The sequence below is a fragment of the Mauremys reevesii genome, linkage group 1, assembly GCF_016161935.1.
Source record: "Mauremys reevesii isolate NIE-2019 linkage group 1, ASM1616193v1, whole genome shotgun sequence".
NCBI classification, from domain to species: Eukaryota; Metazoa; Chordata; order Testudines; family Geoemydidae; genus Mauremys; species Mauremys reevesii.
The window spans coordinates 273,520,157-273,543,778 of NC_052623.1; the positions used below are offsets into that span (position 1 = coordinate 273,520,157).

At 43.5% G+C, this 23,622-nt stretch overlaps 1 protein-coding gene across 9 annotated transcripts in view; it reads left to right on the forward strand.

The window, feature by feature from the left end:
• GSG1 (germ cell associated 1) overlaps positions 1-23,622 on the forward strand; it is a 42,909-nt gene that overhangs the window by 7,517 nt on the left and 11,770 nt on the right. For 4 of the 9 annotated variants that reach the window (XM_039500493.1, XM_039500475.1, XM_039500450.1 and 1 more), the window contains 3 exons: positions 2,097-2,220; positions 17,872-17,927; positions 20,925-21,243. In XM_039500493.1, coding sequence (XP_039356427.1) covers positions 20,925-21,243 — 319 coding nt within the window. In that variant the 5' untranslated portion in view covers positions 2,097-2,220; positions 17,872-17,927. Of the gene's footprint in view, positions 1-782; positions 965-2,096; positions 2,221-17,681; positions 17,846-17,871; positions 17,965-19,799; positions 19,890-20,924; positions 21,244-23,622 lie in introns of those variants that run through there. The other 5 variants (XM_039500481.1, XM_039500465.1, XM_039500504.1 and 2 more) reach the window with 5 other exon arrangements.

A 23,622-nucleotide genomic window follows, 5' to 3' on the forward strand; every position in this document is an offset into this window, starting at 1 on the left:
GGCTAAGCTGAAAAACACATTGCTTTACTTATGTTAGAATATTCTTGTGTCTTTTTTTTTTAATAGCTCTAGTGCCACCTTGCTTTAAAACAAGGCCTTGAATTCTGACAGGGGAGTCACCTTTGCATGAGGGATGATTAAGTCTGTTACCATCCCCATGGAAATCTGCTTGGATTTGGTCAAGGTACACACCTTTGTAAAATCATAATTTGCACATGCTCAGGAGATATCTTTGATTTTAACAGCTAAAATCTTGGAAGATTCTGTGCTCACTGAGCATGCTCCAGCCTTTCTTAGCTCCTCCCTTTGAGCAGAATAACTGAGTTGGACTGAGGGCGGGAGAATGAATAGACTGGGACAAGGAGTCTGGTGATACTGGGAATGGAGGAGAAAGCGAAACTCTGACTGGGAATTGGCAAGAGGGAGGCTGGAACTGGTTGAGTATGGAGACTGTGATGAATAACAATGGGGGAGAGGTGGAGATTGTGATTGGGAGCTGGTGAGGGAAAGGGGATAGGACAATTTGGCTGGGGATGGGAACACTGAGAGCAGACGAGGATCTGAAAAAGGGGATACTGGGACTGGCTGGACAAGGAGACTGAGACTAGGAACCAGTGGGAGGGGAATGGGGCCATGATCTAACAAAGAGTTAGGGTGCAGGGAGAGAACTGGGATGGGATGGGCAGAGACTGGGCCAAAGAGATATGGAGAGACTGTGATTGGATGAGGATCCTAGTGTGGGGAGACTAGGACTGGGAACCGTTGTGAGGTGGGGAGAAGCAGGTCAGATGAGCTGGGAGAGGGAACTTGGATTAACTGGGCAAGGATACTGGGCCTGAGTGTGGGAAGGGAGAGAGGCTGGGAGCTGGGGGAAGACTGGGACTCAGACAGCAAACCCAGAAAGGGAGAGTAGGATTGGCTGGGCAAGTAGACTGTAATGAGAAGCCTGAAGAGTGGAGACTGGGTAGGTGTGACGTTCCCGAGGGTACAATCTGGACTGTCGAACAGCTGTGTCCCCTTAACTCTCTTATTGGGTACCTTTTACACTGCTTTGCTTTGAGAACAACCACTCCACTGGGGTGATTTGTGTCCTCTGCTCTTTGTTCTTATGACATTTCTCTTCTTTGAGAATCGTCTCCAGCTGAGGTTCAGGCAACAGCAAGTCTTTCTGCCAAGATGTAAATTGCTTGCTTACACCCTTCTTCCTGCCAAAGAACAGCTGCTCAGGCCAGTACTAGTCCACTTGACTATGTTGACACCTGACTGAGGTGCTGGCTAACCTTTTGCCTCTGAGGAGTTGGTTTGGGCTGTTTTTTCTAAACTTGGATCATGTCTCAGCAATCTCATAGAGTAGAATCTTTACATACAATGTTGCTACACGCATTTTACCAGGACAATAATGATCAGTAGATTATAAGTTTTTAAATGATACCTCGCAAGGCATACTTTGTACAAAATTTATCATAGTCTTGTAAAAGTGGTGAACATGCGGGTATAGTCTGTCACAGTAGGCTAGTAGGATATGTGTAGGAAAGAGACAGGACTGGGGAAGAGAGATGCTGATGGAGATGGGCTAGAAGCGGGGAAAGCTTGTGGGGAAAAAGCAGAAGAGTCTGTGGCTTTTAAACCATATGCCTCTCCAGAGGCTGGAGTGGAGCCCAAGTTTCCTGAGTCTCACTATTCCTCTGCTGTCAGAAAATGTCTGTGAAACCCACTGGCAAAGTGTGTGTGTCGTCCCCCTCTAATGCTTGTCCATATAAAAGATGACAACCTGCTATTGCTATTGGTTACTCTGTTAGCTGAAATGGCAGAGGTCTCTGTGGTCAATCTAAAAGTTCCAACCCTGTTGATTAATCATGTGGGAGTCAATATGATGCCACATGATGGAATTTCTGTTTTTTCAGTTTGCTTTTTTTTTATAAACCTAGGAAATTACTTGCAACAAACTACATTAGAAGCAGATTAAGGGTGCTAAGTCAAGCAGTCAAATTAGAAAATGCCGTAATTAAGGTTACCTTTGCAACCTTAATTCAGCCCCCTTGTGTGTGGACATTGAGTTTAGTTACATGACAACATGCTATTTTTTTTTTCTACAGGGCTCCTGTCGCGTTCAGTGCACAGAGTGGACAAGGCTCCGGGGATGAATCAGGGCTGTGTTGTGGAGGAGGCTGTTGTCTCTAGGACCCCTGCCGTATTTATTGCAGAAGGTAGAAGGCACAGGTGAGCACCATAGAAAAGAAGGTGGAAGGCACAGGTGAGCACCATAGAAAAGCCCACAAGAAAAGTGATAATTCTGTCTGCAGAGCAGAGTTTGGATAGTGCGCAGGAAATAAGGCCTAGGGCCACACCCTGACCAATGAAGAGCAAACAAAATTCCGAATAGCTGCTCGTTAATTGAATATCATCCGTCCTGTGCAATGAATGAGGCAGGGATCTGTGGCAAAAGCAGGACATAATCAAGTAATTATTGACTATATCATAATGCATTCGCACAAGGGGACTGAATGATGGCTGCACAGGCAAGCTTCATTCAGGCATTTCTTAACTTTTGACTGATTGACCTTGCAACCTTAATAATGTTTTTAATAATATTTTTGGTGTGTAACTTAAGATCTAGGGCTTGATTCTCAGCTGGGTTAAAGTGTTCCGGCACCATTGAAGTCATTGGAGTTTTTCATAGACTTTTGCAATCCTGTCCTGTGGACTTGGCCCCTCAGTTAATGATAGGGTGACCAGACAGCAACTATATAAGCCTATGTAAGAAACAAGACCCCAAAATGGAGACTGTCTCCATAAAATTGGGACATCTGGTTACCCTAGCTAATGAGCTCCAGACAAGCCCTCTAAGGGTATGTCTACACTGCAGCGTAAGCCCGTGCTTGAGTTTGGACTCAAGCCTAACCCCTCCCCCCTTGTGTTTACACTGCAGTTGTGTCAACCCAGGGCTCGGACCCAGGGTCCCAGGACCCTGCGGGGCTGGAGGGTCCAAATTCAAGTCAAGCTGGGACCCAGGATCTGAACCCCGTTGCTTTGCAGTGTAGATGCAAACCCACTTGACTTGGGTCCCGGGAGTCAGCCAGAAGTATCCTACAATTCCATGGGACAACTACCTTAGTCTTCTCCATCCCAACTATCTGCAATCCCCTCTAGTGAAAACGGAAGCCACACCCCTGCAGGGCAGTCAGTAAAGTTTATCCACAGTGCACCACAATCCTAGGGCTAAAGTGACCACATTTTGGAGAGTGTGTGTGTGTGGGGGGGGGGTGCTAGGGGCTCTGGGATATGGTTATTTTGACTTGGGTCTGCGCTCTGCAGTGTGGATGCCAGAGCTCTAGGTTTTAGCATGGGTTAGAAAAGTTTTAACATGGAGTTTAAATACAATGTAGATGCTCAAGCCCAAGGTTCCCTAACATAGGTCAGCTGACTCAAGTCCCACTAACCCTGGGCTTACATTGCAGGGTAGACATACCCAGAAAGAACCAGGGGGCTTGTGCTCCTAGGCTGTGTGAGCCCCAGAGCAGGACAGTGACACATTATGCATGTATCACACACACACACGTGGCGCTGCGTAAAGAAATAATAATACCCCTGACTCTCGCTCTCTTACACACATACACGCAGCTGGAAGTGGAGGGAGTGAATGAGAGGAAGGGGGGTTACACAACAGAGACCATTACTATAGCAACCCTCTCCCTCTTCCCCTTGGCACAGTGTGAGGAACTATCAGCTGGGTGTTCCCCTTCAATTCTCACACCCAGCCATTCCCAAAGCAGTAGCAGCAGCAGCAGCAGTAGAAAGCCCCTTTTGCCTTGATCGCTGATTCCCAGCCTATCCACTAATGCCTACTGGCCTTCCTTGTATATGTGACCTTCATAGCCTGATCCAACACTCTTCCCTCCATTTTTGTCCATCTACACTTGAATTCTAGCCTTTTGGGGTATTTCTGTCCAGTCTCCTTTCCCTGTCCCCCTCTGGATGCTGTCTGCCTTGGGAGTGTTCCAGGAAAGCCGTTAGTACCGGTCACAGGAAATGGAGAGGAGGAAACATCCCCCACACACCCATTTCAGCCTCTTTCTGCTGCCCGACTAGTTGGGGAGATCTAAGGCCTGTTCTCTGCCTCCAGAATTCACAACATGTTCGGTGTGGTACTGGGGTTGCTCTGGCAACAGAATGGCTGGCTTTGAGACAACTCCAGAGTAAACAGAGAGACAGAGAAATAGAAAGAGGGAGGGAGACGCCCAGCCCCATGACTGTTCCTTGTTCTCGCTTTGCCTGGGCCTCTCCCTTTCCATGGGGCCTCGTGAAGGCCCCCAGCTCCCTCCCCCCGCACGAGCTTCTGTCCATGTCAGTCATCAGCCCGCATGAGGCGAGTGCGCCACAGGCTGTGCAGAGGCAGGCTCTGCAATTCTCCCAGCTGGCTGGGAAATGGCCAGAAAGCCATTCTAGCTCATCGCACCACACACCAATCCTGTTGCTAGGGGGACTCCAAAGCAGTGAGCGGAGGCTTCACAGCTGTATCCCCTCCCCCAGAAGACAAGGCTGGGGGGAGTTTCCCCAAGCCTCTTTTGGTTAACAGAATTTCCCCTTTATATTAATGGGGGCAGAGGGGGCCTGTGTTACTGCAGCACTGAGCTAGACAGTTCCCAACACACACAACTTATGGGATTCAAACACTGAGGTTCCCCCTCCCTCTCATGTTAACCTGGCCCTATTGCACTCACAGAGGCAGTGTTCCAGGTTACACTTGGTGCTGTTAAAGGTGCACGTTAATGCCGTGACCCAGCACATAGTATTTACCAGACCTGCAGACCATCAATGAGCAGATGACCTCCGAGAGCCGTGAAAGAATTACAAGGGATTTAAAATCCTCATTTAAAAAAACAAAACAAAACCCCACCCAAAAGCTACAATCCCTGATAATTAACAGATTACATGAGTTAAAATGTGCAGGAATAATATTCAGCACCTTTTGTTTTCAAAGCAAGCATCAGCCATAACTAATCCTCCTCCATCTCCGCCATCGGGCAAGCGATTCTTATTATGTCACTTAGACCTACATCTCTGGACTTGTCTCTTGTTGCACCCTCTGCCTGCTCCACTTCGTCAGTTCTGTCAGCCTCAATGCCTTTTTTTGCCACCGCCTACTGCTCCAGTCTCTGCACCGCTTGCCATGCTGTCTTTTATGCATGAACACCCACAGATAGGCAGTTTGTAATAACAAAAGGACAATAACACCACCTCCCACACCCAAAAAGCTAACTCTCTACATTACTCTCTCCTCTGAATGTTCTGAGCATCTTCTGTCAACTCAGAGTCTTTCTTTAAGGTCTAGATCCTGCAAACAGTTATGCATGAATGTAACTTTAATAACATCGTTAGTCCCACTGACATCAATGAGTAAAGTTACTCACATGCAGACTGAGCCTTTAGATTTTAAGCAGAGCTGGTCAAAACAAGTTGGATTAAAATTTGATGCGGAAAAATTCAAAACGGTTCATTTCAACTTTCTTGTTTCATTTCAATGACATCAAAACCTTTAGTTTTGATAAGGTAAAAACATTTTCTTTTCACTTTTGGTTTTGATTCACTTTGTTTTCACTTTTATATTATATTTAAATTACTTTTCATATTATATATAATATGTATATATACTACTTGTATATATTATGTTTCAACAATATGTAAATGAAACCCTTCTATGGTTCTGAATCAAAAGTTTTCAGCATTTTTGTTCTGTGGAAAATGGTGGCTTTTCAGTCTGATTTGGAATGAAAAAATTTGAAATGTAAGAATTCTCCATCCCGTGGAAATTCTGTTTTCTGGTCAGCTCTAATTTTAAGCCCTTTGGGCCAGAGACAATCTTTACCTTTGTGTTTTGTACATCAGTGAGCACACTGTCCGTGCTAATATGTAATAAATAAATAATATTCATTTTGAAGACAGCATAACCAGAGGCAGAGATTAAATCCCGATCCTGCAATGAATTCCACAGGGATGACTTTTGCTCCTAGGAAGAGCCTGTTTGACTTCATTGAGGCTTCATGTGCAATGGGGTCATCCCACACAGATCTCATTTAAGACTGGGTGTAAATTACTTAGCTACTACCATAGTGTCAGTGTCAGAAACAGGCGCAGAACTCCAGAATTTGGGTTCCTGGCTAGACCATTAGCTCACGCTAAGCTTCTCTAATAAAATGCATTTATTTGTGGCATTTAAAATAAAATAGTTAAAATCATTTTGTTGCATGTCACCTTCCAAGCTTAGGGTTCTGTATCTTCTGTGGCACAGATGATGACAGGCATAACAAGTTCCAATAGTTGGAAACTGAAGCTGGATGAATTCAGACTAGAAAGAAGGCACAAAGTTTTGATAGGTGAGGGTAATTGATCATTGGAACAAGTTACTGTGAAAGTAGAATGAATTATATTGTAAAAATAAGAATGGATTAAAGAAATGTTGTATGTACCTTTAAGCAGAAATAAGAAATGTTGAAATACAGGTGCCAGGAAAAGAAACATTAGGCATAAACAATGGTGTTAATGGCGAAACATTAACAGAATATCGGTAATAGTAAGGAAATAAGATATGCATGCCTAGCCCAGGTAAACGTATCTGATTCTGCTTCCTTTGTTATCTTGTTAAGTTCTCACCCTTTTATCTGTATAAATAAGATAGTTTGTGTCTTGCATGGTGCTCACATTATCTGGATGTTATGAGCAGAGCACTGTGCTAATAAAACAGAATGGTCTAACAAACTGTGAGTTTTGAGTCTAACTTTGACAATTTGGAGGTCCCACCGAAATGGCAACCGTCTTCACTGGGGCTGTGTGATTCCTGATCGTTTTTGTAGGATGACCATGGTAGCCGGCACCTGGGCATTTGGCCCGAGCGGTCCTCCACCAGAATGGAAAGGCACACGACCACAGTGAAGTCTACGCCATTGAACCTGTTGGTTCCCACTCTGTTCTGGTAGGGATCCCGGGATCTAACATCAGGAATCTGGTCAGGTAATTATTTCTGTGTTTTGTCTGGACTGAGGACTGTCCTGTCTCTGTGTCTATCCGTCCTCCTGTGGAGTGTTTGAGTCTGGGTGCCATCTCCGTCCGGGGATCGGCCAACCAAGGGGTTCCTGTCCCCGTGGTCTGAGTGAGTGGAATCTGCACAATCGCAGCTGCACCGCACTTTGGGTAAAACCCCTGGTGTGAAAGCAAGGGCGATTGTGGCAGTAGCCTGTGGGCTCCTTTTGTTTGTTGCACCAGGCATCGCTCTGACGAACCCGAATTTCCTTCTTGTGCGATTGGTGTGTGAAGTCCTCCTGTATGGGTAACCAGACGTCTAAGTCGGGACAGTTCCCTAAATGAACGCCGGCTCATTTTATGTGTTTAGGATGGGTTCGGACTCCTGTAAGAAGGGTCCGGACTCCTGTAAATTTCTGGGAAAATGGTCTAGGCTAACTCAGGGGGATCCCAAAACTCAGTGGCCACTGTTAAAATCTTGGAACAAAGACCGAGTGGACGTCTTAAAGGACAAACTCAGCCAACCTAAAACTAAATTGGCTAAAGAAGAGGTTAATTGTGGTGGGAAGAGGCAAATCGTAGCTGGACAAAATCAAAACTCGCCTTTCTCAAATATTCAAATAATAAGTTAAAAGCTTTATTAAAAGCCTCCTCTCCCACCACCAGACTGAGCGCTCCCCTTTACCCTGTTCTCAAAAAAAAAAACCTCCACCCTGGATCGATCCAACCCCCTTAATACTCCCATCTCATTGTAAAAAGGACAAAAAGCCCCTTGTTCTGTTCCCCTTTGTTGTCTGCATCAAAAACTAATTCTTTAGTGTTCCACTACCAATTCAGCAAGGAGGGTGGGCTCCTCAGCTAGCCCCCACCCTTTCTGGTCCCTTTCTTAAACATTTCTTTCAAAATTGTGAAGTGACCACAATATCACTCACAAACGGTTCATTGGAAAAAAGCAGGATCCGGGCCCAGAAAAGCAGGCAAACAACAGATAAAGAAACTGAAAAACAGGTTGAAAGCCCTAAGGGCATAGTGTAAGGAGTAAGAAAAGCAGTAAGTGCAGGCATGAACCCCTGGAACAATACTTAAAATGGTGAAATCTGAGGTGATAAAGTGTCATTTTGGGAGATAAACAAGTGATTTAAGGAAAGAGAGTGAAAAGTTAACTCTACAGAGGCTGGAGAAAATTAAGCAGTTAAAATTTGTGAAAATGTTAAAAAGGACCATGTTAAAGAGAGAGAATTCTTGTTTTCTTTGCAGCCATTCTGAAGGGAAAATGGGCCCTTTTCCAGAAGAATGCCTGTAAATAATCCAAATATATATACAGCTATGTAAAAACAAAGCAGTGTAAAGGAATGTTAAGGAAAAGAAAATGTGTATGTATCTATTTGTCTGTGAAAATATGTAAAGTTCTAAGAATCTAAACCAGCACATCTGGTTTGTAAAACTCCTGTTTTGTAGGTGTAAGATAAATTAGTTTTGTTTTTGTTTTTAATGCCACTAAAATTCATTTGACTCTTTAAAGTTTCAAAACTGATAAACCTTTTTGCAAGACACAGGTAATTAGTGTTGTTTGGCTTTGGGATTTAGCATTTAACCCTTAAGGGGTAACTTGATTCTTTATAAAATTTAAAATGTTTTTAAATAAAGACCAAGTCATGGCTGCAATAGGGCAGTCAAAATCAGGAGAATAGGGAGAGATTCTGGAGTCTTTTTGTTTGTTTGATTGGGTTTTTTTTTTTGTAACAATAGCAGATAAGAGCTGTAGTTCAAGAATAAGAAATTAACAGTGACCCTCTGAAGCAACAGCAGAGGTGAGGTGCACAAAACAAAAAGAAGCAACCTTAAAGACACTGAGCCTTAAAATGGCTCTGTGTAATCAGACTGTCACTTTGATAAGGGTACATGAAAACTCTGTAAGAACAAAAGAAACAGTTACACCTTATGTAAAAATTGATATAGCTAATGTTTAAAAAAAAAAGTTGTAGTATAGAAGGAATGCGCTTTTTCCCTAGGACATATGCAGTGTATATTGTAGAAAGGGGTAAAAGAAATGCAAATGAAACGTGCTACTGAATTAAAATCCTATTAGGGCTCCAAAAAGAGCCGCAATAGACTTATTTTCTTTTTCAGATCCCTGTGTGTTTTGTAAGCAGGAGTTGAAAGTGGAAAGAAATCAAAACTCTGGTGGAAGTTGATCGTGTCCCTTTTAAGACAGAGTCTCTGAGCTCTGCTGATGGCTTTGAATCCAAAAGCCAAGCCTGTGTTGATGCAAATTACCTAACTGATAAAGGAAGGTGAGAACTGCCAGCACAAAAGAAATTGCCTAAATAAAAGACATAGTATAACAAGATCCCTTTAAGAGATTTGACGCTACTGTTATTGTTAATATTAAACACTGAAATAAATGTAATGTTAGTAAGTACCCCTGTAACAACGTATAGTGTGTATGATTTTTGGAAAAATCCTATGGTAATGATGCTTCTCAGCTATTACCTGTGAATAAACTTAAAGCTTAACACAGCAGGAAAAACATTACAAACTTGGTCTGCTATATAAGAAGAAAATCTTGAGGTACACCACCTCATGAATTTAATAACTAAACAGTGGAATAATTTCCCCATAACCCTTAAAAAGTAGAAGCCATTAAAACCTGGCCTGCCTATAGAACAAAAAAACACAGGAAAATATGGGGGTAATTCCTCTGTTTTGCCTGCAATCAGCAAGGGTATTTGTAAGAGAAAGGAATCTTTTAAGCGATAATCAATGCCACCCTGAAAGGGGTAGAAAAATGTTATTTTTGTCTTTCAGAAAATCAGAAAAAGCTAATACCAGTTACAGAACAACCTATTACAAAAACAAATGAAAGTTAAAAAAACATACTGCAATAGCTATGGAATGTACTGAAATACAGATATTTAGAACATAAGATGTTTTGGGTAATATCAGAGAATATTAAGGTTTTGATACATCTTAAAGCAAAGAAAAAGATAATTGTTTAATACCTATCAATATAACTGGATGCAGTATGTCTCCAGTACGGTAAGACAAAATTTGTTAAGTGAAGAAATTGTTGTTAAAATTGCACACCAACAGGCTCTGAAAGCAAAGATATGGAAAGTTAGCCCACTCCCCAGATTACACCTGGGATCCTTCTGGCTACCCCAGACCTCAAGCCAGTGGGCTGGGGAGGAAGGGAAACTATTGGACACTAGAGGTTGTACCAAGTGGACTCCTCAAAAGTGGGTATGCTTATCCATGCCTGTTGCTCCAAAGCCCTGTAGTAAAAACATCTCACTAGGATCCTGTATGTGGGATAAAATTAATAATTAGACCAAAGTATTGTATAACGGGCAATGTGTGTGTTAATTCTTGGAAAGAAGTGTTTTAAAAGGGTAAAAGTGTTAGCAACCCACCAGTAGACAAATGTACATGTAATGTAAGTACTGTGTTTACCAATAATCACATTTACTATTTGCCACAACCAAAAAGTCTCAGCGTACTGTAAGCACTGATTTAGCTGAGTTCTCTATCAATCTTGACATTGAATGTCAAACAGTTACCCATTATCTGTTTAAAAAGGTAAAAAGGTAACATAGTTCCTAAAAAAAAAAACAAAAAAACAAACAAAACAATGTGGGAAACAGAACCATTCATATTATACACGCAAATGGGGACATGTTAAGAATTGCCACTGCAGAAAGACATAACAGCTTACCATTGGTATAACATATTTTCTGGATGGTCTCCCACAACTACTGGCATACTAATGTTACTACCCCTAATTGTTTTTGGTTTTAAATTGTATGTGTTTAATTGAAATGTTTAAAATGTGCTGGTGGATAAAACAAATGTATGCAAAGCTAAAGCCACAGGCCCAAATCACCTCCCAGTATTTTCTATTACGTGGACTAAATAAGAAGTGACACTGGCGATTAATAATCTTAGTGTCAAAAGGGGGATATGTAGGAGCAGGATTTTATAATGTCCCATAAGAATTAAAGTATAATTTGATTTCATCCTGCTAGCCACCCTTTTTAAATAGCAGAAAGAAATGACCCTCTGGGACTATAAGATTCTGTTTTCCCATATGCATTACAAATTGGGCCCTCTCTAACTCTTTGTTTTAAGATTTAGGTAGTAAGAGACAGGATTCTCTATTGTGTCTATGTTAAGTAAATTAGAGAAACATTGAAGGCCTGGGTCTCAATGTAAATTGTCTTGGTTATTAACTGTAAAACTTAGCAAGGTTTAATTTGCAATGCCTTTTTACTGGATATAAAATACTACTGTTTGTATTCTCAATCTGTTTGTGTGAATGAGGAATGAATGCATCAGGAAAAGATAAGGTGTGAAGGCCATTGTTATAGCCAGAGTCAAGGAAGAAGTAGTAAAGAGACTTAAAGAACATCAAAGAATCATCAGGCACTGCTTACTAGCCAGACAGCTGTTAAACTGTCTGGCATCACAGAGTGGATACATGCTTCACAGTGTAACAATGCACCACCCGCCGTGAACCAATCATCACCTCAGGACCACGCAGAGTCAATTTTGACTCCAGAAGAAGACGTAGAGGAACAGCCTGCAATACCTTACAATCTACGCTCTCGTAAGGGTTGCCAGAAGCAGATGACGACCTAAAGCAAGGCCCAAGAAGAAGCAGTAGTGAGCCTAGCGCCTGCTGCCTGGTGGACGTAAAACCGTGACTGCGGTTTCCTCAGTTGAGGTTGTCAGAACCAGAAGGACCCTGCCTCCAACATGCGCCTCTGGTGGCACCTGTTCCTCAGCTGCTGGTGTCTTAAGGTCTGGGGAATCCACAATGACAATTCTTTTATCCAGCAGCAAGTGTGGATAGCTCAGACCCTTAATATTTCTAAATGCTGGGTCTGCAGCCACATCCCAGCCCACTCTCAAAATGGTGTTCCTGTCCTGGCTGTCCCACTCAATTCCCCAGACCTCACTGGAGGACCTCGTCCGTTTAACACAATATGGAACAGCAATTACACCTGGGAAGAGACTATTGGCAGTTCCATTGATCCCACTTAGGGGAGTAATACACCAGGCAAAAAGGCTCCTGAGGTTACAAGCAGTAGTTAAAATAATGGCAAATAAAACTGGAGAAAGTTTAAGACCCCTGGCCAAAGAAACAGGGGCGATCCGACAGGTGGCCCTCCAAAACCGTCAGGCATTGTACATAGTGCTGGCGGCCAAAGGAGGGACCTGTGCTCTCATTGGAAAACAATGTTGTGTGTTTATACCTGAGGATACCAGTGAGGTAATAGATCGCGCTAGCCACGTAGAACAAATCGCATATCTTCCCCATGGAGAGCCGAGTTCTTTATGGAAGTGGCTAAGTAACCTGTTCAATTTCTCTGGCATAGGAAACTGGTTGTTTCAGGGAGCCCTGACTAACCTGTTTGGAATCCTGATAATTTTTGTATGTTTTCAGTTAGTCTCCTGTTGTATCCAAAATCGTGTAAGGCCTGCCACTCAGGTGACTGCCCCAGAACAGAGTGCTCATATGATGATTTTGAATATTGCTGATGAACAAAGAGATAAAGAATGGTTAATATGTGGAACCCAGTAAAATGTTGGTCATGGCGTGAACTTGACCAAAAGGAGGGATTGTGAAAGTAGAATGAATTATATTGTAAAAATAAGACTGGATTAAAGAAATGTTGTATGTACCTTTAAGCAGAAATAGGAAATGTTGAAATACAGGTGCCAGGAAAAGAAACATTAGGCATAAACAATGGTGCTAATGGCGAAACATTAACAGAAGATTGGTAATAGTTAGTAAGGAAATAAGATATGCATGCCTAGCCCAGGGAAACGTATCTGATTCTGCTTCCTTTGTTATCTTGTTAAGTTCTCACCCTTTTATATGTATAAATAAGATAGTTTGTGTTTTGCATGGTGCTCACATTATCTGGGTGTTATTAGCAGAGCGCTGTGCTAATAAAACAGAGTGGTCTAACAAACTGTGAGTCCTGAGTCTAACTTTGACATTACCAAGGGCGTGGTGGATCTCCATCACCTGCAGTCCTTTTAAGTCAAGACCGGATGTCGTTCTAAAATATCTGCTACAGCTCAAACAGAAATAATAGGCTTGATTCAGAAATTAATGGCTGATGTTCTATGGTCTGTGTTATGCAGTAGGTCAGATTAGATTATCATAATTGTCCCTTCTGGTTTTAAATCTATGAATCTATGACAGTTCTTTGCTCTATTTAGGTTTCAGAGTAGCAGCCGTGTTAGTCTGTATCCGCAAAAAAAACAGGAGTACTTGTGGCACCTTAAAGACTAACAAATTTATTTAAGCATGAGCTTTCGTGAGCTAAAGCTCACTTCATCCGAAGAAGTGAGCTTTAGCTCACGAAAGCTCATGCTTAAATAAATTTGTTAGTCTTTAAGGTGCCACAAGTACTCCTGTTTTTTTTGCTCTATTTAGGTGTTTGTGAGGATATTTATTCTTAGAAGGGATCCTATAATAGGTATAACTAAAACTCAACAATTCATTTTAAAAGCATTTCTAAATGCAAAGAGAGACATTCTGCAAAAGTGGAAATCCTGCAGTTTCTGTGACATATTACACAATTCATGAATTAGCAAGCTTAGAAAGAATTAACCCATCAACAAAATGACAAATGTGGTGCATTTCAAGGCAGCTGGACAAATTTCCTGGAGATTCATGACTGATGAATGATTAATGAAAGAAAAAGAAGAGCTGCATGTTTCCACTCTTTCATACTTGCCATTTTGGGTATTGTCCCCAAAGAGCTGATGGAGATAAATACTTACCTTACCTAATCTAATGTATCCGTCTATGGGCTTGTATGGCCCACACCACTGTAGTATCTGAATGCTTTCCTCACACAAGCAAGCTCTGGATCTTATTTAATATAACTATAGAGCTATAGACACTGTTTTTCTTTTCTTTTCCTATATATTATATGTTGGCCTAAATTTTTAGAAGTGACTAGTGATTTGGGGTTCCTCGATTTTTGGGTGCCCCATCTGAGCCACATTAAAGGAGCCCGATTTGAAGAAGGCAGGCTCTCAATGCTTCATATCAATTGAGATCCCTTAAGATATCTTAAGTTGGGCAAAGGCAGAAACATCCCTAGTGAATTCTGAAAATTTAGGCTGGTGCATTTAATTTTCCTTTGTTTCCTGTAACCTTGTGTGTTTCTTAAATAGGTCAAAAACATAAAGATATAAATGAAGAAAAAACAGAACCTTTTCCAGAAGAAATGCAGGAACTTAAAATCAGGTCTTAAGAGGTGAAAAGCTTGTTTATTCACCTTTAAAATATATTTGTAATGTGTAAACAATGTATATTCAATACATATATTCTGTTAATGAGCTTGTTAATGAGCTTGTGTCCCTAACAGTATAACCAATTTTAATGGTTTTAAACAAAAATTCACCTTTAAATGGGTTTAGAATCCAAACAGATGCCTAACTAGTTCATTGCAAAGTAAGAATTAATTCATACATACAAACAGCTAAATAAAGGTTGCAATCTGAGTAGAATTATTTAGGGCTCAGGGAGAAATCTGGCATTTGCAGTCTGTCACTGGTTTTGAAAAGTCCGGCTCTAATGTCACCACTACTCGGAGATATCCGCTGCGAATGTGTCACTGAGGGAGGGGACCACTTCTCTGGACTTTATTCATATAGAAGCGGAAGAAGGAGCTATAGGTAGAAGGTAACACAGAGGTATAATGTCTGAGGAGCTTTGTGGGTATGAGTGTGTCTATGTAAGTTTAGCTGAGTGAACGTACGTGTTTCTGTTGATATTGCCATTTTCCCCCAGGGCAACTGAAGAATCCATGTCAGACCCTTGGGTACACCTTACTTGCCCATCAGAAGAGAACTACATACCAGGCTATGAAGAGCCATGTGCCTCTTGAGATCCACCGGTTGAGTATCACTGCCTTAGGGTGCTATCCAGTCAGATGCTCAGCACTCTCAAATCCCACTGCAGTCTTTGGACACTGAGGGTGCTCACCTCCTTGCAGGATTTTACCCTGAATATGTATGTGCGATGAGGCCACACTAAAAATGCTGTGGGAAATTTAACTTTTCAATTACCTGACTTTTGTATATGTAAAAATCTCCTCAAAGACGTTGCACTAATATTGTGTCTTGCATTGAAGTCCCTCGTCGTGTTCATATAAGAAAAGCACCTGATTGATCACACAGTGAAATCAGAGTGCTTCATGTGTTGACTTCACTAGGCAAAGGTAACCTTTAAAATGGTCAGTGGCGTGAAGCTGCAGATGCTCAGAGGAGAAAACTGGAAGAAACAAGTATCAGGGGGTAGCCATGTTAGTCTGTATCCACAAAAACAACAAGGAGTCCGGTGGCACCTTAAAGACTAACAGGTTTATTTGGGAATATGCTTTCGTGGGTAAAAAACCCACTACCCACAAAAGCTTATGCCCAAAAAAATCTGTTAGTCTTTAAAGTGCCACCGGACTCCTCGTTGTTTTTGTGGAAGAACCAGTGCTCCCCGCGGCATGCTAAGGCAGCGGAATTATTTAGGATGTCTGGGAGGGTATTTCTAGTAGCAAGGGCATGAAATTGAGCTAAGGGGCTTTTAGGCTGAATATCAGGAAATATTTTCCAAGGTTGAAATCTACTGGATGGTGGAATAATCTCCGGATGGAAATCCCATTGCTTGAGATATTTGAAATGAGACTTGGCAAAGCATTGGAAAATACTGTACAGGGCGCAATCCAGCATTAGCCAAAAGATGGAGCAGGTGACCTATTAGATCTTTGCCACTGATAATGTTCATGGTTTTATAATTCTTCGGGGCTTAGCTGATAGAGATAAGCACCTTAGAAAAACCTAACACAGAAAAAGAGAGAGAGAGACTTTGTTCTTTGAGAGAAGACAGAACAAAAAAGGGAGAGAAGGTGGATATAAACTGGGATGTTGCTTCCCCCATACACATGATACAAGTTAGAGCAGCAAGTGAGGCTTCCAGAGAAAAGAGTGAGGAAAAGTTGCCACCTGGTGGTAGGATAAATTCTGCAGCCATCAAAAACACTAAGGGCCAGATTTTTAAAGGTATTTAGGCACCTAAATACTTTCAAAATTCTGGCCCTTAAGTCCACCATCTTTAAACAAGGGCACCTAAAGGTATACACCTAAAATCCATATCAAGACACATAAATTAGAACTCACTTCCACAATAGAGTTAAACATGTACCCAACTTTAAGCATGTGAGTTGTTCCATGTACTATAATGGGACTACTAACATGCTAAAAGTTAGATGCATGCTCCACAGTTGACTCGGGGCCTGCAAGAGGATTTTCAGAGGGGCTGACCACCTCTCAGACTCGCCCTCTCTGAAAATCAGGCCACTTTTATTCAGGTCTGTAAATACGGATTTAGACGCCAAACTTTACATACTCCCATTGGAATGTTTTGGCCTATGGAAAGAATCGCCTCTCTCACTAGAAGACTCCTAACTAATATTATATATGGGCCTCACCCTCTTCACTCAGACAGAGGAATTGAATTCAACACAACTTAATAATTAATATAAGGATCTGAAGACAGTGGTTGTGGTGTCCAAACATTCAGTACTGCTGCCAATTAGCCTCAGAAAGAAATATATACACACGAGTACCCTATGCAATAGCTAGGACTAAAGTGATCTAAGGACTATCAATCCTTCTGCTTCAAGATACAAGTGATCAGGAGGATTGATAGCCTGTTGACCATGTAGGGGCATTGTGTGGCATTTTCATTAATGTCAGTGTGGTAGTTTGGAGATGAAATGTGCTATACAAATGCCAAGTATTATTTTATATCTACTTCTCAAGCACCTAGCAATGGGATTTGTAGGAACCAGGACTGCAGACTAGATAGCCCACTGCTTTGTTTGGTAGGACATGAGGCAGGAGAGTAGGCTAGCTACACACACAAGCCATTCTGAGAACCCCGAACAACACTGAGAGACTCGCCCACTCTGTACAAGGACTCCTCCTGACCCAGATAGACAGGTGTGCATGGGATGCCTTACGGGCACTTTTCTGTAATGAAGTTCTAACTTAAAGCAAGTTCCTTGCGTCATAGTGAGAGCTCCCCTATGCCCTTTAGTGGCTGTTTGACATATTTGTCCTGCCAGCCAGTTATTTCTTTTTAATTAAAATTTGAAGAGGTTGTGAGAGGTGCTGGATTGATGTCCCTTGGAGTCTCAAATCTTCCATCCTCAGAACGGCCGCCCTTTCCTTTTCACATGCCTCAGTTCTGCCAAGGAGAATACAACTCTAAGGATCAAGGGAGTTCAGCCTCCATGGCCCATTCAGTCCCTTGCCACTCTGTTGTGACTGCCAACAATGGGAACAGCTAGTGCCAATGGTGGTTGTTGTTTTTTGGGCTGCTAGGCATTAGTCTGAGAAACTCTGACTCATTTTGTACAGGCTACCAAATATCCATCAGATGGGAGTATATGGAGTCTCCTCTTTATTATACTGAAACTTTTTCCTCCGTGAATGCAGGTCACTCTTTGCGCTTAATCCCAGCCTGCAACACCAATCTCTTCCCATATAATCTCCCAGAACAGCTGTGCCATGATTGCATTGTGGATTATAAAACAGCTGCCGGCTGGAAGGGAGAGCATTTAATAATCACAGGGTGTTGGGGGGCTGGGTGGAGTTGGGAGGCAATGAAGGAGAAAGACCTTTAGAAGCAGTTTGTTTTCTTGAAAGATCTAGCTGGTAGATGCAGGAGAGAGCGAGGCAAAGAGTGAGTCCTACAGCTGTGCCGTCCACAAACTAAACAACAGCACGTAAAAGACCCACCAGCAAGGTAAATTCTACTCTCTTTTATTTCAGGAGGTTAGCTGCAGAGGCTTTCCAGATGCCAGAAGTTGTCTGACCAGTTACTGTCAGTAAGTGCTTGGCTTTTGTAGAAGGAAACTTTTCCGGGTATGTTTGTCTAACCAGGGAGTAATTCAGGTTGCCTTCTCACTTTCCTAACCAATGTTCTCCTCTCTCTACGCTCTTCTACAGCCTCCTGGCACCACCATTTTCTGCCCCTTCTTCTTCCCTTTGCCCCAGTCCTAAGGTATTTAGAAAATTATGCAGATTATAAGATGCTGATGCAAATACAGCTGCACAGAATTTTTTTCTCATGGAAAAATTAGGTGAAAATAAAAAAAATGTGTTTGACAAGATTTTAATAATGATTGATGCTAAATCCCTTTTTAGCAAGTGTAAACAGAATAATTTTGACCCCAAAAATGCTGAAAAATGGAAAACTTGGTTTTCAGTGGAAAATTTTCAGTTTTCAGGTTTTCTGCTTTCAGATGAAATGCTGGATATTTTTGAGGAAAGCAGACACTTTCCACAAAAACCCTGTTTTCTTGACAATCTTATCTTTATCAGAAAAAAGTGTTATTGGAAATTTTTTCCACCAGCCCTGGCCACAATCCATTAACTAATACTGTGCAGGTGGCAATCATCTGCTTCCTGGATAGGGTAAGGTCAAACATGCCTTCAGATTAGAGACTGAATGAGTAACTCTGTAGTGTTGGCAGCACCTTTTCCAGTGTAATTGAACAGGGAGGTTGCTGAGTAATTGTCAATGGAGTGGCTCAGGAGGAGGAAACAGAAGCCTGAGCAATAGATTTTGAAGGGAGAGGGAAGGGCATTTGCAGTAGTTGGGTAGTTTCTTACCTTTGCTCAATGCATTCTGCTTGGGCACACAGTGTTTTGAGAGTAGGGTGACCAGATGTCCCGATTTTATAGGGACAGACCCGATTTTGGGGTCTTTTTCTTATATAGGCTCCTATTACCCTCTACCCCCATCCCGATTTTTCACACTTTCTGTCTGGTCACCCGATTTGAGGCTATGTCTACACTTACGGCAGCACATAGACCACTGACTTTGCACACCTCCTACCACAGGTATACACAGCAGTGTAGATGGTGAGGCACTGCTTAGGTGAGTAACGACACGTCAAAACCTTAGGGTATGTACTCCACACAGTCTCTCTGTGCCCAGGCAGTGCCTCCCACGTCTACACTGTAGTGTCCTGCTGCCTCAATGCAGCCCTTCCCCACCACAGGGAAAAACTCTGGCCCAGGGGAAAGGCTCTGGCAGATAGGAGGCTCCTTGCTGCTGAAGCCTTTCCCCACTGCCCCAATCCCTCCAGGGTCTTTCACTGCCTTGTGTAGCTACAAACTGCGGTGTGGATGCAGCCTGCTTTTCACTGCAGCCTGCAGCTATACATACCCTGCATGCTACCATCAGTGTAGACAAGGCCTTCTGTGTGCTGCAAGGCTAGTCAATCCTGCTCCCACCCAAGAGGGAAAGTTGCTCCATCTCAGGCACTGTCCTTTTCTGATCAGATGTAATGAGTTTTCTGGTTAACAAAGCAGGGGTTGTGGCCCCCTTGGGCCATGTCCTTGTAATTTCTCATGAGTGAAGCAGCATTCTGCCTCACATATTATTTATTTTTGGTTGTGCCCCAGATGGGCCAGGTGTTTCCCAGACATTGAAAAGGAGGTGGTCCCTGCTTTGGGGCGCTCAGAGTGTGAAGGCAGACAGCCAAGCAGACAGAGGTTAGGGGAAAGGGAACAGCGGGAGCCAATTTACATGCCATCAACTCTATCCATGGTGAGCAGCACAGCTGAAATAGGTCTGTAGGAGAATCTTAAATATGGAAAGGCAGGAGCCACGCCAATGAACTCAGCAAGGTTGTACCATGCATTGGGGGTGCCCCAGGGTGGAAGGCACTGAAACAATTACACGAGAAACTGGCAGATGGACAGATAATATCTAAATGCTCTAGGGAGTGTTTTGCTGGGAGATCTCAGGAGAAAACCCCAGGGTTCTGGGGGGAAGTGGGGTGAGTTATTCAGCAGGGGCACTCTTCCCTCTGAGTGAGAAGTGGCCAGTGCCCTGACATACTAAGGTGCTGTTGGAGTTGCTGGCTTTCAAATGAACTGTAACATGGAGGCTTTTATTGTCATTTAAGATCTTCATTACACTTTTTGCAAGACCAGGGGTATTGCCATCCCAGTGCTCCACTTAGATTCTGATTTAAGGGCTGGTAGCTTCCTGTGTGGGAAGTGCTGTCTAGTGGGGAGTCAGGCTGGGGAGTCAGGATTCCTAGGTTCTCTTCCTAAGTCTCTGATCTGGTGTGTGACCTTGGTTAATTCATGTAACCTTTTTCTGCCTCAGTTTCCCTATCTGCAAAATGACTATAATCATGTTTACCTCTCACAATGTGGGGCTAAATTAATTAACCACCTCTGGAAAAAAATGCTTTGCAACCCTTCAATAAAATGTGCTATGGCATTGCAAATTTGCATTTTATTGGGATACAATAGTCTTCTTCACTTCCTGTTCAAAGCTGTTGCATGGTGTTTCTGGGAGCTTTTTAACTGCTACGGCATGCCACCTCAGAGGTGCTTGCATTTCATGGCCCTGATCATTTCATCAGTTTTGTGCACACAGCTTTCTCTGAAGAGAGAAACTCCGCTCACTCTGTCACTGAAGGATTATTCCCTACAGTATATTCTCCAGTTCCTTTGTTCAGTCCAATTTTAAATGGATGAAGCAACCACTTCCCTCAAGTGACTATTCCACAGTCTTAGGGGTCATGCTGTCAGGAAACGGTTTCTCATTCCTGATTGAGGTAATAAGATGCCCTGAGGATGGCAGACTGTCCTGTTTCTCCTCCCTGCCCTCACACACACACACACTTACACATTATGGTGGGATACAACATAGGCCCAACTACTCAAAGGTTTTTAGGTTCTGACTCCCAGTGAAATCAGTGGAAGTGAGAAGCCTACATACCGGTGAGGGTCTGGGCCATTGTGCGCGGTAAGGGAGATGCATGGCTGGTATGTGAGTCCTTCATGTTTGTTTGTTGCAGATGGAACTGCTGAAGATCCTGCCTTGGCATCGTGCTGTCTTGGCAGTTGTCCTGAATCTGCTGGCTCTCTGCCTCTCTACCACAGCCTTGCTTGCCAGCTACTGGTGTGTTGGGACCCAGAAGGTGCCCAAGCCTTTGTGTGGAAAGGGCAAAGCCACCAAGTGCATCGGTGTGCATGTGTCCGCGGACGGAGGTGCTACCAATTCTTCATCCCAGGACGTAGTGCACTACAGCTGGGAGACCGGGGACGACCGCTTTGCCTTCCGATACTTCCACACGGGCATGTGGCTTTCCTGTGAGGAGAACATGGAAGGGCCAGGTAGCATCTCCATCAAGGCAGCCTCAGCCTCATTCTTATTACAGCAAAATGTCTTTAGTGTCAATGATAGGTGCCAGGCAGACAACACTAGGGAAAGGTACCTTCTCCATACCCACAGAACGAGTAGAGTTGGGACAGTGGCAGTGCTTGCCTCCCACCCATACCCACACACCAGACTATCATACTTCATCCCTCACTGAGGGGAATGATGTGTGGGAGTTGAATGGGTCTTGGAGACAGGATGAGACTTCTAACAAAAAGGCACCTTAGTGCTATTTGTGGTGAGGGGTGGTTTTGCAGTGAGAGACAGGGTGATGGAGGATTGGGCCAAAAGAAACCTGATGAGGTTCAACAAGGACAAGTGCAGAGTCCTGCACTTAGGACTGAAGAATCCCATTCACTGTTACAGACTAGGGACCAAATGGCTAGGAAGCAGTTCTGCAGAAAAGGACCTAGGGGTTATAGTGGATGAGAAGCTGGATATGTGTGCCCTTGTTGCCAAGAAGGCTAATGGCATTTTGGGCTGTATAAGTAGGGGAACTGCCAGCAGATCGAGGGACGTGATCATTCCCCTCTATTCGGCATTGGTGAGGCCTTATCTGGAGTACTGTGTCCAGTTTTGGGCACCACACTACAAGAAGGATGTGGAAAAAATGGAATGAGTCCAGAGGAGAGCAACAAAAATGATTGGGGGCTGGAGCACATGACTTATGAGGAGAGGCTGAGGGAACTGGGATTGTTTAGACAGCAGAAGAGAAGAATGAGGGGGGATTTGATAGCTGCTTTCAACTACCCGAAAGGGGGTTCCAAAGAGGATGGATCTAGACTGTTCTCAGTGGTAGCAGATGACAGAACAAGGAGTAATGGTCTCAAGTTGCAGTGGGGGAGGTTTAGGTTGGATATTAGGAAAAACTTTTTCACTGGGAGGGTGGTGAAGCACTGGAATGGGTTACCTAGGGAGGTGGTGGAATCTCCTTCCTTAGAGGTTTTTAAGGTCAGGCTTGACAAAGCCCTGGCTGGGATGATTTAGTTGGGAATTGGTCCTGCTTTGAGCAGGGGGTTGGACTAGATGACCTCCTGCGGTCCCTTCCAACCCTGATATTCTATGATTCTATGATGGCTTTATGAAGTGCTGACAACGGTCACCATTTTCATTGCAAGTACCATGACAGGAGGTGTTTTTCTTAAAGCCCTATGCCCTGGAGTCCTGTGAATATGAGAATTTCAACTGTCTTTTTTTTTTTTAAACACCCCCCCTCCAAAGTTTCTCTCCCTCAGAGTTGTGGAGAAAAGCTTGCAAACCTGAACCCCAAAGATGCAGATGACAGAAGGAGTATGAACAAGAGGCTTATCTTTAGAAGCTCGTGGTTTGGGGTGGCACGACACATTCATGCTTTTTGAATGCTTGGCACTGGCAATACGCTTCATGCCACCTTTGTGCCAACCAAATTCTGCCTGTGCTGGGGGGCTGGGGGGGCTGGTCTAATTTATGGCAACATTACCCAGGCTGCCTATGGACTGCTCCGCAGCCCAGAGCCCTTTGAACATGCCTCCTATCACCCCAACTTGCTTACCCCCACCCCTGCCTCAACTCCTGTGCTGTGGCTTTTGTCAGCCCCATGTCACACCTGCTCTGGGGGAATTCTCCCCAAGCCTGGCATATGTGGGTCAGAACTAGCCCCAAAGGCAGCAAACAGTTAGGTTGAAACTAATAATACAGAAATGAAAGGCATTTTAGCCCATCCCCATTCCTCTGAGCCAGCCAACCTTCCCCCTTCCTCAAAGGCATTCACAGGGAACTTGTCAGTTCAAGAAGGCATTCTGTGCACTATTTCTCCTTCTGCAATCTGCTAGGATCAGCGCTTGCAAACAGAGAGGTCACAAATTAAAAGCAGGACAACAATAAAAAAAAGCTTCAGTCACTCTCAGAACTTGCTGAGAGGACTTGTTTGTTCTTGGCATTGTCAGGAATGGCTCAGAAACAGGATGAGCTTAGGCGGGGATGCTTAAAGCTGTGATTAATTTCCATGGCAATAGCAGGGTGTGACAAAGTGGGACTGTTCTTAATGTTTCCTCTGAATACTGGGTGGGTGCCTCAGTTTCTGGCCCACACTCTGTCTCCTGGCAACTAATGGCCCGGGCCCTTCCCCCCTGCAAGGGGATGCTAAAGGTGTGGGAGAACAAAGAGGTCAGGTGACCTCCTGGCCCGGGAAAGGAACTCAGCAGAGAAGGAGGGGCTGGAGGGGGTTTCAGTTTGGAGCTGGCTGGGGACGGAAAGTGAAGGCAGATGGGGTTGTCTGGCTCGCTGGGCCCTGAAATGGACCCGGCTGAGGGGTCCCGTTCTCTGTACCTACAAGCTCTGTTTTAGACCGTGTTCCT